General features: G+C 32.9%; 1 protein-coding gene across 4 annotated transcripts; it reads left to right on the top strand.

Annotated features, from left to right (window-relative positions):
- Positions 1-3,612: 3,612 nt before the first annotated feature.
- Positions 3,613-16,297, top strand: LOC105325527 (uncharacterized). Of its 4 annotated transcripts, none has more exons than XM_066086078.1 (8): positions 3,613-3,759; positions 4,269-4,522; positions 5,992-6,161; positions 7,210-7,315; positions 12,231-12,396; positions 14,050-14,115; positions 14,817-14,965; positions 15,129-16,297. In XM_066086078.1, the coding sequence occupies exons 3-8, from the start codon at positions 6,055-6,057 to the stop codon at positions 15,132-15,134; spliced, it is 600 nt and encodes a 199-aa protein (XP_065942150.1). In that variant the 5' UTR covers positions 3,613-3,759; positions 4,269-4,522; positions 5,992-6,054; the 3' UTR covers positions 15,135-16,297. The 4 variants fall into 4 exon arrangements, with proteins under 4 accessions (XP_065942150.1, XP_034300639.2, XP_019921615.3 ...); XM_034444748.2 differs by having other exon boundaries at positions 5,987-6,161; XM_020066056.3 differs by having other exon boundaries at positions 4,269-4,641; positions 5,987-6,161.
- The last annotated feature ends 1,796 nt before the right edge of the window (positions 16,298-18,093 follow it).

Below are 18,093 nucleotides of genomic sequence, written 5' to 3'. Positions count from 1 at the left end.
TCCCTCTTACTTCGTGTTAGTTTTATCTAAAGAAATTTGTTTTAAAAAAAATTTCCAGATTGAAAACTTCTTTGTATATACATGTATCATATCTAAAACACGATACGCTACACTACTGGAGGAAGGAAGGACATCTGCTGCGGCTTTTCCACAAATTTTTTTTTGTAACTTTTGGGGTTCTGAACAAGGCGTAACCTCTATGACCTCTACGCAAACCTGAGAAATGGTTCATGCAAGTATGAATGCAGCAAGCATTGTATAACCCGCGCCAGCTTTTTGTAAAAAAAAAAAAAAAAAAAAAAAAAAACAAAACCCTGTAGTATTCGCTCTTTGCATTGTCTGCATGAAGCATGAAATGAATGATAAATGAAAAAGTTTTTTTTTATACTGATTAGATTTGTAGACCCTTCTCTGAATCTCCCTTTATTTATCAGTGAAAATGGGATACAAATACGATTGGTTATCAGTGCGTTACATGAACATAGAAGGAATAGCCAATTACAATGAAAGTTACAACAACTACTAGAATTGGAGTGAGTAAGTTAGTAAATATCTTATTATAGTGACACGTGTATTTCAAAAGTATAGTGAATTACAATTTTATACATCATTAAATTACACCTGGCCCATTGGACCTATATGTCACTTTGAAATCATTGAATATACAAATATAGTAAATACAGTAGATTGAGCGCATGAATTTACTTTGAATTGTACAGATAATTTTGTCTTCACGAGTATATTAAAGCTGCTTGGTCCGATTTTATATCAAATTTTATGCACGCTTTTAAACAATGGCTATGCTTAGTATATGTATAATAATAGACATTGAAGTAGTTTTACCCATCAATTATGCCAAATTTCAATGAAGAAAAATACGTACAAAATTTGCTAACAAAACAAACGACATTAAAAGGTACCTTGTTATTTCGCCTAATATTAAATTTCACCCCTGACGACGAGACGGGTATAGTTGTATTACGAATTTGACATCGCTTTAAATAAAGGTCGAAATGATCAGACAAATTACAAATAAACATGTGTACGTTTTGTTCGCTAATATTTCTAAAGTCTGCTTTATTTACAATCGATGCATAGCATGCGGGTTGAATAACCCCAATCATTCGGGGGACGAAACCAAGCGGTTTCCTTTTCTAAACATTCCCGTGATGCATTTTGGTAAATGTTTTTTCGTTTGCCCAAAGAGAAATTATTTTTATTTACTTTGAATATTTCTAACTTTGAAAGGAGACTGATTCTGCTGGTGTAAATAGGAAAAAGTCCTTTAAGTTAACTTTCTAAGATAAATGATTTGTATGAAAAAAAAATTGATACTGTAATTACAAAAAAATCGGACCAAGCAGCTTTAAATTGAGTAATTTTGGCAGTTTTACTGTGATATTTTTCCCATTATAATATCTAATTTGACAGTCTCATATGATTTTTTATCTACATTTACTCAATGAAAGAAAGAGTTTCTATTGTTTTCGTAAATTTTGCAATTAAAAAGAAAACTTAGAAGTCTGACGTTCTTGCTTTCTCTCAATGTAAAGTAGTTAAAGTTTCGATCGATCACAAAATTAGACATGCACTATGCACCAGTAAAAGTCTAAAAATAATGTACATTTGTAAAAAAAGAAATAGCAATCATTACAAATATTGAGAATTTAGTGATTTTCTACTCGGGTGGCGATATAGAGATAAACTGAATAAGGGAAAAGAAGTTATTACATTTACATGAAACAGTATTAAAAAAGCCTACCCGGTACTCGAGCTCGCGCCTTCGTATGCTGCGAAGAATCAAGTATAACCTTAAAAGAAAATCTTTGCAAAAACTATATTTTTCAATTGTAAGACCAGTCTTAGAATACGAAGACATTATATGGGACAACATACCAGAATGCCTGGTCAATAAGCTTCACAAAATATCTCACAATATGACTCCCAATTACTTATCTACGATCACACAGTCTCAAAAAAAACTCAAGGACATATTAACTACAACACAAGAGCGACGCACCCGCTGCGGGAAATCAATTCAAGAACCCAGCGTTACGTACTCTATTTTATTCTTCTACTAAGCTACTAAGACGATGGAATGCATTACCCCAAAATGTGCAATCAAATCCTTCATTACATTGCTTTAAGACATACTTACATACCAGTAAAATTCCAAATTATTTTTATTTGGGAACCAGAATACGCCAAATACGCCTTCACTCCAAATTCAGACTGGAATGTACACAGGGTTTTGACACAATCTGTACAAAAAAAATGGTATACATATATAGCCTATTATACTATATATACGATTTTTTTGCACAGATTGTGTCAAAACCCTGTGAGAATGAAGCGGTCTTAATCTTCATTTTTTTTTTTCAAAGAAAATTAAACAACTCGCCTCTTTGTATTTGCGGTGAAGTTGAAAGTAATTACCATTCTTTTATTACACTGTAATAATTTTACATATTCCAGAAATAGAATCAATACAATCCTGACACTTCCATATTTTCTTATTGTTGAATTATTGTAATATGGTAACTATGATTTATTTAAGTGAAAACAACAATATTTTTTACCTTGTCTCAATACTCAATTCCAGCTATTCTTTTCTCGCCTTTTTATCCCCCCCCTACATTTTTCTTTATCAATGTCTATGTGTAAATAATGTTATTGTACTTGAAAATTTCTTTCACCTTTAATTTGTAAACTGACGACAGCGAAATTAGCATAAGCCTATCAGCTTGTTTCTAAATCTGTTATGCACTGTTGCTGCAATATGTTAAATATGTTCCAGTTACTAAATAAATATTGTTTTAACCGAAAGAGGTTTGAACTCTGTATCTTTAGCACTATTGATGAAAGGATCAATTCTTCTAAACAAGCTCAAGGGCTGGGCTTGAGGGGGGGGGGGGGGGGGGGGGGGTAGGCAGGGGTTCAGATCTTTCCCTTGAAAATTTAAACCCATTCTTAAATTTACTTAGTAAAATTATCGAGGCCTCAACCCCCCCCCCCCCTCCCCCGGTAAAATCTCTTATTCCTCCCCCCCCCCCCCCCATTCCGCCTTGGAAAAAAAAAATTATGGATCCGCGGATGGTGTTACGATGACATTTTACCAGAACTTACGATTGATCGAGATAATTATGTTTGTTACCACAAAATTATGACCTAGGACCTTCAATCTGTTACATGTAAAAATACAGACATTTTTAATAATAGGTACATTATTAAAAAAAACAATGTTTGTCATTAGATACTCTGTACACTGAACAAACGAAAAAAACGATAGTTACTGTAAAGTTTTGAAAGGTTGTATGGCAACTGTAAAGCTTACATTTAATTTTAGTAAAATAATGAAAATATATTCAAAGATGAAGCATTGCAAACATTAAAAATTTAAAAAAGAATAATTTAACAACTTAAATTTTTTTTTAATCGTGACCAAGCCGCGTTTTGAGTTAGATGCTTTTCTCTTTTATAGGTATAAGGTCTTTACAACGATAAATAAATTGCCTGTCTTCATGAACATTTATTAAGAGTATCCTCTGAATTATTCCTTTTCTTCGTGCGCTTGACACATTAACTCAAACAATTGTAGTTGTGTCATATCGCTGTCAAGTTCACAACAGCTGAGCTGCTGCTGTGTTGTGTCAAGTGGAGGCTTAAATTGAATAAGGACTAATTTAATTTACCTGCTTGGGCTGTTAAAGTACAAATCACTGCAAATCATTGCCGTGTGCGCTTACGTGTACCCCACTGGTAAGTAGAAAAGAATTATTCGTTGAGGGCGTGCATGGCTGGGGGGGGGGGGTTCTTACAGGTAAATGTAAACTTGTTTTATTAAAATAGTAGCATGTTTCTAAATGAAAATGGGGCAGACTAACTGTCAAATGTTTTAACTGCTAATTGTTTTAAAATTTTTGATATTTTTTTTCTCAATTCAATGATGGGGAAGAGTACATGTATGTACTATCAATGATTATGTAAGTTTCATTCTACTGATAAAATACTAGCATGCCACCGCCCGTCTCGGGAAAAAAACCCAGCACACACTTATCTAACAGTTATAGTTTAAATAATTCATTTTTCATACGGACAATTTATAAAATAAATGAAAACAAAATCAAGTAAATTCAAAACTACACCCTACCAAAATAACCCATTGCAGTAAATGTAAATTACACGGTCCCTTTTATTGCCTCTCCGACTACAGATAAACCTTCACTTTTAGGATACATTGAAGTGCTATATAAATGTCATTTTGACAGCTCCGTTTTCCTTTAAGACTGGAGAATATATGGAACACCATTTCTCTGTTAGTGAATTACATCGACTCATAAATTTCCCCCACGCACACCTGTCCACTCCGGGGATTAGTCCGCTGCTGGGCAGCTCGACACGAAGTACCACGGGGGTTACCAAAAAAAAAGTATCAATAGAAAACAACAACATTAGGACTCGCATTTGACCTGATTTCTGAATGAAATTGCTGTGGTGTTTATGTACAGTCCACCTGAGAGAGGTTAGTAGAGTGTCAATATTGGACTGTCCCCCAAGGCAATATCTCCCCGCATTTGTGACCTACATACCAGTTCACTAGAATTAAAGGCGCAAATGGACAAGTGAAAAAAAATCCAAGAGGTACGTTCTGATACTTAGAATAATTTATGTCATCTGTAATGCAATATACAATGTACTTAGAGTCATGATGTCTGATTTCTGCATTGAATTAGTTCATCGGTATTTGATAGCAGCCTGGAGCATATCAAAATGTCTACATCGTCGAATAAACCCTTAGTGAATAGAATGAATAGTCGTCAATCATTGAGAAATATTTATGCAATTTGAATAATGAATTCTTACATGACATGGTGTACATGTACTTCGTAAGAAAGGGTCAAATAATTATTTCTACAGGATATGAAGATTAGAAGCATAAGATTATTTTCTTTGGATACTTTCAGTCCTTTGATAAATTGTGTAAGCCGCAGTATATTTTAGCTTGATAGTTGGTGATGAGTGGCTGCCTGTCTTTTTTTATGAATTACATGGTAATTCATTAGTGATAATCTTGGCCTTGCTATTATATGAATGTAGGTTACCCTACATAAACATAACCCGAGGGAAATCACAGCTAGGTGCATTGAGGTGAGGACCGAACCCCCCCCCCCCCCCGCTGTCACCCCCACCCCAAATATAGATCCTCTCTCTATATATAATAATTATTCTGATTTCTATTAAAAAATGTTTGTTTTAGGTAATTTTGTGCAATACCTTCAGTCCTTTGAAAAATTTAAAACAATAAAAGTGAAGTCTCGGGGTTCTATACTTGGGTAGGGGGAGGGGGAGGGGGTGGAGGTGGGGGTCGGTCCTGTCCTGTGAGAGAAATGTGTGGATCATAGTTTCTTTCTGAATATCACTTAGAATTAAATGATGTGACAGTCTTCATTTTGCGAACGTCAAAGTTTTTCTTGTTATTTCGAGGACATTTTTTAAGCTTAGCAGTCAAAGACAAAAAACAAATAAAATGAAAACAAAACAAGAAAGAAAGATGTATTAATAACTGTAACTAATTTACATGAATAATATGCCAATAATAAAAAAAACATTATTTTAAATAAGAATTCAGTAATACTCTTTCTTTTGGAAAATAAAACTTTTGCATGATCCCTCAATTAAGATTATGAAAATAATGAAATATTATAATTATGCAATGCCACATCAAGCAACAAAAAAAACAACACCCAAACCAAAACGCTGTATTAATTAACATAAGCACATGCATTAATAAAACACGCATTGTCATACAGATATGCTTTGTCAAACTTGACCTGAAACTTGCACCATTGGAGCACCGATGAATATTTTTAGGCACATCTTGTCAAATAGACAAACGGCAATGGTTTGAGAAAGCTTTGACATATTCTTGATGGCTTTTTTTCACCTGTGCTACCAAACTGTCACTTTCCTTTTCGTCTTTTACCAGTGCAGTGTGTAAATATGAACCAGTTCTATCCCTGGTGCCTGGATTAAAGTCATCGTATCGATATTGGAATGGCGGATAGATTTCGATACAATGTGGTTGCGTGCGCATTTTGGATCATTGCTGTTGCAACTGTGGTGTGCTCTGCGTCTTTTGCATCTGTGTGCCTGATTGGAGTGTAAGTATATGACCTTAAAGTAACGTACTCTACCTGAGTAAGATTCATATTGCGAGCAATCTTGTATTGCTTGAAGCTTTTGAAAGACGATTCTGAAACAATTTTGAATTCGAATTCATCGATTTTGGTACCCCTTCGCCCCCTCCTCTTGGTCTGTGACTTTTTGATTGACAGATGTAAAAAAAAAACCGCTTAATTGAAATCAGATAAGAATTTATTTAATGTGTAACGGTTTGATTATCAAATGGATGGCATTTTATTTTAAATACCTTTAATAGAAATAAAAATATTTACAGTTTCGGTAATGTTGGAAGGCTGCGATAACACTATGTAATCCTTACAAAGGATGATGACCGGTAATTACGAGTATGTCCATAAAATGGCCTTAAAGGAATTTAAAACACTAGAAAAATCAAGTTATCTTTAAATGTCTTGTGTGTGTGTAAATATTTAATGCCGGGAGAAAAACAAAATGCCAAGCTTTCACAGTAGCTGGGGTCAGGAATGGGTGAGTGACTGCCATGCCAAGTCATCGCAAAGGCCACGACATTTAATAAATAACATGTGTCGTTGTAGATATGCGCAAAGACGTTATTAAAAGTGCCTTTAAGCAGAAGCCAGATCCATCTTTTGCCGAGTAATGTGTTGTTTTAATGTTTCCGGGTTTTGTGAGGTTTTTGTTGACAACGACTATAAATATATCGTAACAAATCTCTCTTGAGGAAAATGAAAGTAGACACGCATTGCAGATTGAATCCTTTACAATGTAGAAATGATTTAAACGAGAATCAAGACAGAGACGATCTGGGTAAAAGTTTTTGAAAATTAATTTAATTAACATAAATTCCCATATGTACAACGTATTCATTATTAATTTTTTTTTATTCTGCAACTTTTGATATTAGCAGAGAAGGAAATAACAAATTTGAAATTATGATTTTGAAAAACTAACATTGTCTTTGGAAAAATTAATCAAATTTATGAAAGGCATTCATTAATTGAATTCATTTTGATATTTTAGGAAACATTTTATGTTTGGTTTTTTTAGAGGAGGGTGTTGCTATGGATACACGTGTGTTTTGCTGGAAACAGCTACGATTTGTCTGGTCATTGCTTCTCTGCTGATGACGTTCTGTCACTGCTACAGACAAAAGGTATTTTATATTTACACTTTTTTTTTTAGCTTCAACAGTTTGACAGATTTTCGTAGGCAGCCAATCATAGGGGTTTTGATTTATCGAGGACCAAAATCTTACATATAAGTATACGAATACATAAAAGGACTTTGCGGCGTGTTTAACTTTTTAGTTGTTAATTTTTTCTAACCGCCATTTTTATAACTATTTTCGATTTTTTGGGCTTTCATACCGAGAAATCGGAAGAGTATTGTCTTTTGGTTTATATATTTTATATGTAAATATTATTGGTACTTGAAGATTACCAATTTGTTTATTTTTTCTTAATCAAGCTTCGCTAATAAATAATCAACGAAAATTCCTTTGAAAAATCCGGAGATCATATGCATTTTTTGGATTGTACATTCTTGCGCATGCGCATTACATTCACGCTAAATCACGGAAGGCCCTTTACTTATTGTTTACACAATATCACATTTGCATTGATAAACTCAGAAACGATATTACAAATACGAGTAAAGTTTCATTGAAAATTTGTCATATATTCTGTTCATCAAAGGAAATACGGGAGATAACTCTAACTCTGTGCATTAAATATAAAAAATCCCGAGAGTTCCGAATGTCAACATGGTTTGTAAATTCGAAGCGAGTTAAAAACGTCGGTGAAAAAGTGTTAAATTCTTTATTTATATGAATTAAAATTTTAGATCAAAGGTACACTGTATATACAGCTTCAAAATGGTTTATTATGAATAATTTGACTGTTATTTTCAATGCAGCTGCATTAATTTCCTCCAAAATCGTTTCGGAGCGATTCTGCAATTTTTTTGCAACTTTACGGGTTTATGGGATGCATTTTAAATGTGATGAAGGCCTGTCCCGAGACACAGTTATATTATTCTAACTAAGCAGAGTGTATTGAAATAAATAGCATTATTGTAGGCTTAAAGCTTGGTTATATAAATGTCAACGATACGCTGTGTCGAGGTATTTTGTAAATGTCCGATATCATAATTATGCAATATGAACCCGTGCACGCACGGGTCAAAGTCTAGTATCAAATAATAAAGACTGTGGTCACCCTTTTTACACTCAAGTAATAGACTGTTCGGTTAATACAGCTTGAAACGTAACAATTTATATTCTCATATTTATTGTATGCTACCGGTTGCTGCAAATGTATCTAAATAGCAAACGTAATAGTAGCCCTTAAGTCGTAATATATTGTTTTTATTCTTTCTAGCTCTGTTCCCAAAATCTTTTATTATCATTTCACTTTTTTGTCAAGAAAGAATGCATGATGAAAAGGTATTTTAGAAATGTATTTATTATATGCACATTGCCAAGCATTTCTAGCGGGTACACTTGCACTGACCACCGCAATCATTTGAATACATAGACGTTGACTTTTGCGGATTGTTTTTAAAGATTCCCGGGGATATATTTTGATGGATTTCGTAGAACACGTACATGAATATACTTTGAAAAATGATTGGGTCTTATAATTTGTTGGGGATTTTTATTCCGAAATCCACAAAAACTGAGTCACGACGAAATCTCATGGTACCTATTTTGAATGGCCTTGGACCGGAAGTCAATAATGTAAATAAATTATACTTGTAGATAAATGCATATACATGATACACTTGCAAATGTTTTCCGTTATACATGTATAACGGTTTGCGCAATCCGCTGTTATTCCTGCATAACATCATTACGGGTCAAGAGGTCAAAGTAGCGCATGAATAATCTAGGTCATTACTTTTTCTATGTGCTCAAACTAACCGACTTGTGCTGACACACCTTTTAGACATTTAGGCATAAAAAATGAACGTATCTGTATTTTGTTATACGAAGTTTTATTCATTCATTTTCTTAAAAAATATAACATTAATAGATACAGGGAGGATAAATGATTCATGTTAGATAACACGTTAGGCCTGTAAACAGAATAATGTTTATGGATCGATATAGTAACGAGGCGTTCTTGAAAATTACAATCGCAATTTGTCAAGGAGTTAATTCAGTTAAAATTCATTTCTGACTTTATTACAAGCCTCGATCAAAATTGCAAACGCAGTATCACAGACCTTTCGTGTTTAGTCCATTCACTGATCACGGTCAAATTTAACTCCTTGTGCTTTTCTGTCCGTTTTGTTCCGTAAAAAAAACTTCGAACTTAAAGTTGCTTTCCTCTATAATGTCGGAGGAAATCATTACGCTCATTACGCTCATTACGCTCTTGAATCTGATTCTGCGATAGAGTTTCCCTAGAAAATGCCTAAGTAGACTCTAACTCAACATTCAATCGCTTTGTTTTCAAATTACTAACCGCTCTGCGACTTCAACGAAGTGGTAGGCCCTACTATTCCGCCAAGCTTCAATCGGTTTTTTTCAATTGTACAAGTGCATTTTCTTTTCTGTTTCCCTTTGTTATAATAAAAAAGTGTTGTCTTGTCAAAAGTAGTGTCATATTTTTTTCATCATGATAATTAAATGCTTGCAAAATTGTTGTACTATCTTTTGTTACGTCACATTAATCGAAGCGGCTTTTCTAGGTCATCACAGTAGAGAAAGTATGGAGCATTGTTATTTTCATAATTTGCAACAAATGTGAATATAAGAACTTAGGTATCATTTTTGGATGTATATATCGGGATATAACTACGGGTTGGTCACGTGATCATAGAGAGAGAGAGAGAGAGAGAGAGAGAGAGAGAGAGAGAACTTCATGTAAACAAAAGTTACATTACTTGAATTATAAGATAGTTTTTATACGTCATTTCTGACTGAACAGTTGGTTATATAGATCTAAGGGTCAAATCGTTTTATAATTTTTGAAAATAAATTGTACATGCACGCTTAAAGAGACAGTACGGCGCATCTTATCAAAAAACCGACTTGAAAAAATTTTCCGATCGGGTTCGGTATTTTTGTACTACTCATGAATGTATAAACTTTCGGAAAATTACAAAGTTCTCCGTGCAATAAATCTAATTATTTTATTAAAATTAATAATTACGTATAATCTATCACATAAATATGTCGCAACGTGTTCGGGGTTCAGCCTTCTATACTATTACGCATGCGTATTTACTGTAAACAAAACACATGCAGGGCTCGCGAAGAATCTCCTGGACAGGTTTGTTGATAAAAATATGTCTTTCCTACTTCTCATAGGTAATAACTGTTCAAAGTTTTTAAAATAACCACAATTATTATTTTATAAGCATGCATTTTTCGTGTTTATCATAGGAGTTCTAAAACCTAAATTTATTTTTATAAATGAGGCCCCTTGAGGGGTTATTTGACATATTAAGTCTAATGATTCATTTTAAAATGAACCTAAATTGGTAAATCATATAAATTAGCGAGTAAGTAAGGATGTGTTTCATTTAGAGAATCGCTTTAACCTCGTTTTCCATGATGACCGTAGTGGGGCGAAGATCTTGTAGTTTTCAGCATGTGTCGATTACTGTCAATCAAAGTCCACGTGGTACAAATAAACGATATAAGATTATTCCGGTTTGTACGACCCTTGAATTTCCGGAAGCTCATAATTACGTTAATTAAGTATGTGAAAGGGATTTTCATGTATTTCAACTATTACAATAAACGTTATTTCTTATTTCCTAACTATACAATAGGTAAATCTGAAGTTATTGACACATGTGTTTTCAGCTGTACTGTCTCTTTAAGTTTAAGTCACAGGACCTTGTTTCTGTAGTAAAATTAGCCCTATCGGATAATAATAACTCAAGGTATCTTATTCTTAATTACGTGAAATACCCCTTTCGTGAATTGCAATCATTTTTCGCTTTGAAATAAAGTGCAATGGAAAAATGCTTACAGTAACTACCATTCCTTTTTACGATAATTTAAGCATTTTCCAGTCGGTGAGCAATGTTTAGAAGTAAAAGACAGGCATGCTACAAATGCTTTGTAGTTAAATTATCGAAGAAGAGTTTCCACTAAAGCAGCATTAAGGCGAAAGAGATTTTAATTCACGGAAGAGAGGCTCTTCCACGTAATTCGAAAACATTGTGTTAACATAATTATACAATGAGGTGAATTTTATCTCAAAAGCAAGTACCTGTGGATGAAGTGTCGGATTGCGGAATAATCAATTATTATCTTTAACATGTCAATTTGTTATTACAATGCTTGCAATGGACAGATGGTAAGTATTAGAAGTAGTATTTACAATTTCAAATACATTATAATTATATGTTGTGTTTCTGTGTGTCCTGTTTAAAGTTTAATTGGTAATAACTTAAATAATTAAATTTACATGTAGTACAGAATTAATTTTCTAACTGAGTAAGGTCAATACTGTTCAAACAACGTACATATGTGATTATGTAATGAACTCCTCACCATAAAAATTTAGTTCATGTTGTTTTAGTCAAATCATGCATTTAGCTGGGTTATGTCGTATTGTCCAATAAAAGGAAAGGGACATGAATTAGATTACTTTATGCGTGGATATTGTATTTTAATAAGTAATTCATTTATAATGAATACATGTTGTACGGACAGAGTTTATACGTTTTTAATAACAATTCAACTGACTCATGTGGTATTGAAATCATAGCACTAATTTTAAGCTAGCTACATGTATAACATTCCTAATACGGTTTTTCTTGGTTGACTAATGAATGTACACTGTAACATTAATTAAGAGAAGAAAAAATAAGAACCAAAACCAATCAAAAAACAAAGACAAATAAACAAACAAAACTTAAACAAATGAAATGAAGCTCTCCCTCCAAAACAATATCTTTGTACAATATGCACCTAAATGAATTCCCACAATGATACTTAATTCAGAGATCCAACGAACGATCAAAAAGATCTATTCAAATTATATTTTATATATAGTGATATTTCATAGAAATGTAATCTCACATTACATTTGATTTCTTATCTTCAGATAAAAAATGAAGCGAGTCCGAGTTTTTACGTAGAGTCGATGAATCTGTCCTCTGAGACGAACATCAACACTCGGTATAGTCCTGTCCCACTCAACATTCTGACAAAGATGGAGGAATACAGAGAGGACTTGTTACAAGCTGTACCGGAAGCGGATATACCGGCAGGTACAGTGTAATCTTTGTTTAATTAGAATAACCTCTTTTTTTTATTGGGTTTACAAGACCTTAGACGTTCGGTGGAATGGTACTATCTAGTATGCTCAAACTTTCAAATATCGACTTCCTTTCTTTTAATTTGCTAAGAGAAGCTCATTAATATTCATAGATTTTCAGAACAGGAACGTTGTCAGAAGCAAAAATCTGCTCTGTTGAAATTGACGCTGTTTCAATGAAATATAGACGCTGTTTTAATGAAATATACATCTCTAGATGAAGTCAGACGATTGTCATTGCGTTCTATGTATTTATATCTATTAATCAATTATTGAACTGTTACAGTTAACTATTCACTAGACTCCGCCTTCATCAAGTTTATCACGTACTGCTACAAAGTCCTTGTTAAACTGGTTCTAATGTTTCAGGACGACATTAAAAGGAAATATCTATATAGTTATAAAAGTATGTTTTAACGAAGATATGAATGAATTATTATTGATATCAATTTTCAATCTTAAAGTTCTTATTATTTAATCATATTATGTGTAATATCAAATCAAGAATGGGAATCATTCTAAAATTTATAAATGGGAATTTGGAAAAAAAATTCATATCGTTTTTTATTTTATAGATGGTTTTACTAGTATAATATCGCACTTGAAGTATTTTCATTGTGAAGAAAACTTTGTCATATGTATTAATTTTAGGCAAGTTTTGAGAAATATTCCATGGCCACAATCATCTGTATTAAAATTTATATTAAGGACATTGACCTTGATATTTGAAAGTACATGATAGCAACAGAGAATGGGTATGCAATGTACAATGTACAGTCGGTGATTTTTCAAAATTCACAGAAGTGGAACTTTTATACATTCTGAGTAACTTTATCCTTCACATGTTGGCGTGCTGCCAAAAAAAAAAAAATTAATTTGACTCGCAGGGGAAAATTATAATTTCTGATAACCCTTCATATTTAGACATTTTATAATGATAAATAAGAACTACAGAGTTATATACTATTTTTCCATGAAAAGTGTGTCATAAAGGTTGTAAGAAGTTACTTTCCTTAGAACACAACTCAGTAGGAATGCAAAATGACGAAGTCGTATTATGAGAAAGAAAAGGATGCAGTCCAATTGTATAATGTTATATACGAGTGTAAAATTAATTTATAGTCACCGCTTATTTTTCCATATGCTAGCGATATTTTCAAGGAATTCTTGAAAAAATTTCAATTGATTTCTTTAAAAAAAATTATAATTATATTTATGTTCCTATGTTATTAAAAGCCAAGACAACTGCACTTAGTTTTTTTTATGTTAAGTATATTAGAGAAAACAAAACAGATATAGAAATTAAGACATGTCATTTATTGAAGTCAATGACGAAAAATAAATATATATACACCATCAAGGGGGTCAGCATAAACTAGAAAACAACTGACTACTGTGTAAAATCTTTGAGTTATGATATCAATCTATTCAATGCATGTATTCTCTCAAAAAGCATATAATGTTACAAGGAGTACAATGTCAAGCTATATGAACATATCAACATAAATGTATAATTGTATATTCAGATAGTATGAAAGAGCAAAGCTAGATCATTATCTTTGTATAGAAGAGACAACTGTTATACTAGGTAGTATTATCATTACAGAGTTTGAATGTGCAATTTGCAACGACGGTAAAACCGAACAAGTATCCCAGCTTTCCTGTGACCATTGTAAGTACATTGATTTAAGGAACAAGGAATCATTCTCTGAGTATTATGAGGTGATCAAATACGATCGTGATGATCAAATCCAATAAAGCCTGAAGGGCTATATGATAGATTTGATCATCCCACCGTATTTGATCACTTCATGGTATTCAGAGAATGGTTCCTTATTACTTTTATTTATGTAATTTGCAGCAATTGTACGATTAAATTATTAAAAAAGTCATTCTAAAATGTATTGGACTATACATTTCAAAATCGATTTGTAGTGTTATCATAGACAAAGACACTGGAACATCCGGTACCAATGGGCAAAGTAATAGATAAACTTATATTCTTTCTTAAAATAGAATATCAAAGTTAGTTTTATTACTCTTGACAATTAACTTTGTGCACTAAATCAAATGACAAAAATGGCTACATACATTATTATTATATACAAAATATCCAACGAACGTTGATTGTCGCTTGCCATAAATTTATGAAATAGTATTTAATTCAATCGACCAGACTCTGACTAAGTTTTACAATCAAACTAATTGCTCAATCATTCACATCTGCATTAATAATAAAGGAACTTTAATAAATGAAAAGAAAAAAAAAACCAAGCTTATATATCATTTTTTTTTGATTTTATAAAAATTTGACAAATTATTGAAAATAAATCTTAAAGTATCATACCACAGTAAAAATGTATATTTCTTCAGATTTCCACAAGGCGTGCGTTCTGAAATGGTTTATATCAAACTCCAAGCACACGTGTCCGATATGTCGGAGCTGCCAGATCCCTGCCAATCATCTTCTCATCATCACCGTGCTCCCTGGCATCAGTTCTCGACCAATCAGAACATCACAGGTCAGTAAATGCTGTCCACAGCTGAGAACTGAAAATATGAATCTGTGGCCACAGCCTGAAGTATAATTATGATTGATTGGTTTATAGGATAATTTCATTTCTTTAAATCTTACTTAATTCTATTTTTTGATAAAAACTTTAAGATGTCTTTTTCTTTTTCAAGCTATGAGATATTTGGGCGACTGAAACAAAATGATGGCACCAAAAAAGATGTGATATGGTAATGGATGTTTCTAAGGAAAGAAGGGACATCTTCTACTTTGCATAGAGGCTGCAATATATAATATCATATCTGTTCTGTTAACCCGAAGATACATGTTCAATGTACCCCGGATCCCAGGGTGGAATGCTGGTTCAGCGAAGCGAAACTTGTATATCACTCGTACAAAATGAAGCAGCATTATGGTATTAAAAAAAGAGCAAAGAAGCAGCGAAAAAGTCAGAGAAGACCAAATAGTTTAAAGATTCGACCTTGAAACGTGTGTGGTAAAACACAGGATGTCTTACGTGACATAACCACAGTTATCAAAAATGCTGAAACACCAATTTAGGGCAAATAACAGATGTAAAATAGATGCATCGATCCGTAAAGACATATCAGGCCATTATGTAAATAATACACAAATACATTGTGATTTGTGAAACAAAATATTTATAAATTTTATGATTTATCATATTTTCCTTTCAAACATTATTTGTACAATGTACAAGAATACATGTAAACAATATTGAAGTTATTGTTGAAACTTTGTTAAATTGTGTGCTTGTGTGGGATGGTGAATGAGAGTGTGTGTGTGTGTGTGAAATGTTCGGTCCTAATGTATGAGATAATTACATTGTTAAAAATGATTTGCAATAAATGTGTGCAATATTACAGTCAATGGACTACATGATTGTCTTATACTATTTTGTGAAATTACTTCATCGTCCAGGATTTTTATGAATCGTCGTGTAATGTACGAATTGATAATTCTGCACATGTCAGCTATTCATGACGTTATCTTTTTACCCCATATTCACATTAATTGACTTCAAGAAACATATTCGACAAAATCAAGAAAACCAACAACAGAAATTGTATTGCCCTTCCATACCATTTAACGATGCAGAAGCTTTCAGATTGCTTTGAATTGAAGAAGTCTTCAGAAGAAAACGATTAATAAACAGTGCAAACAACAAGAAGCTAATGGTTGGTAAAAAATCACTTCAGTATTGAAATCCAATAAATGCAATAATTACAATATTGTCATGTGTATTATGTTATTGGTTATGTTGCATGCAAAACATATACAATGTAGAATAATTAAAACGTTGGCAAATTCAATTAAAAAACCCAGACCCCCCCCCCCCCCTACAAAAAACAAAAAAACCAAAATCGAAACAAAACAAAACATCGACAAGTTTGAATAGCTTTCCGGAGTTTGTGCAGTTTCCTGCAGTTTAGGCGGGTCTTTCCGTTGGCGGTCATGTTACGTAATAACAAATGATCCTTGGAGGCACTGACTGGCACGTTATCAAAATGAGAAAAGTGTGGATTAACTTGGAGGAGGGGGGTTAGAATATTTGACAATTTATGGATAAAGATATAGGGACTGGGATCAGGAGGGAGATGAAATACCTCATGTGAGTTTAAAGTTGTCCCATACACCAATCCATTTCAAAATTTAGCTCACCTGAACAAAAGGTTTAAATGAGCTTTTCTGATAATATGGTGTCCGTCCGTCTGTCTGTCTGTCTGTTAACTTTTCACTTTTTCACTTCTCTAGAACCACTAGGCCAAATTTAACCAGACTTGGTACAAAGCATATTTATGGGAAGAGGAAATTCCTAAAATAAAGTACCAAACCTTCATAAAAAGGGAGGACGTCATCATATAATTATTATAATTGTGAAACAGTAGAAATGGTATACATGTACCTGTCTTAACAATCTTCTTCTCAAGAACCGCTGCACCAGAAATGCCAATATTTACAACAAAGCTTGTATAAAAAGTGAAGAATGCTAGGGCCCAAAGAGGGATTCAAAGTTTAACATAGAAACATAATGGGGAAATGTTTCAAATTCTTCTTCTCAAGAACCACAATACCACAGTGTGTAAATGTGTAGATTCTCTCTCGTTATAACCGTGACATGCGGACCAATACTGGGGCCCCAAGAGGGTTTCAAACTTTAACATAGAAATATATTTGGGAAATGTTTAAAAATCTTCATTTTCAAGAACCACGATGCTGCAATTTGTGATTTTACTATGCTATCATTCTCAAATAGCGTTAAAAGAAATATATTGAGAAAATGTTTAAAAATCTTATTCTGAAACACTACCGTGCTGCAAGTAGCGATTTTACCATTCAAGCATCCTCAGATAGTGTAGATTTTAAATTGTTCAAACCATGACCCCCGGACCAATACTGGGGCCTCAAGAGGGAGTTTTTGCTTTGTAAGCATCTTCATATCTTCATATCCTCATTATTTACCTCTACACCGCTTTCCATTTTCTTAAGAAATGAAGAAATAATGAAAATTAGATTGAATTTAAATATTTTTTACACTATGATCAAAACTTGTACAAGTAGAATAAAGTAGTATCTTTAATGGTATCGGGCACACTTTGTCATTCTAAATGTGTGGAAGTATACGCTCCACTTCCGAGTATCAGTCATACACACACCGTCAAAGTTATTAATATATAAAAGGTTCTGGGTTTTCATTTGTTTGGGACTTACGCTCTGTACATTGAATGCTATTCTGAAATGCTTGTTTAATTTTGTATGATTACATTAGATGAATGTTTACCGAGTTGAATGTGTTTGGATATAAAACCAAAATTAAAAAATCAACACCTAATTTTTAAAACAAGTGGAGAAAGTGAAACTGTAGTTTTACGTTCATAATTCTTCTTATGTTAAAAATATAATTTCTATAAGGGATATACATGTATATTATATAAACAATACGTTTTTCGACTTATACTATCTACATAAGTTACATCGTTCACAAAGATCACTTGCATAAGGCAAAATGTTACTATATGTACGTAAAGAACATGTAATATTTTTTTATGTCAGGATATACATAAAGCTAAGGGAAAGGTGGCTGTGAGTAAAACACTCGCGTGAGCTGAATGTCCT

The sequence above is a fragment of the Magallana gigas genome, chromosome 5 (genome assembly GCF_963853765.1).
Source record: "Magallana gigas chromosome 5, xbMagGiga1.1, whole genome shotgun sequence".
Lineage (NCBI taxonomy): Eukaryota > Metazoa > Mollusca > Bivalvia > Ostreida > Ostreidae > Magallana > Magallana gigas.
This window is presented reverse-complemented; position numbering and strand designations above follow the sequence as displayed.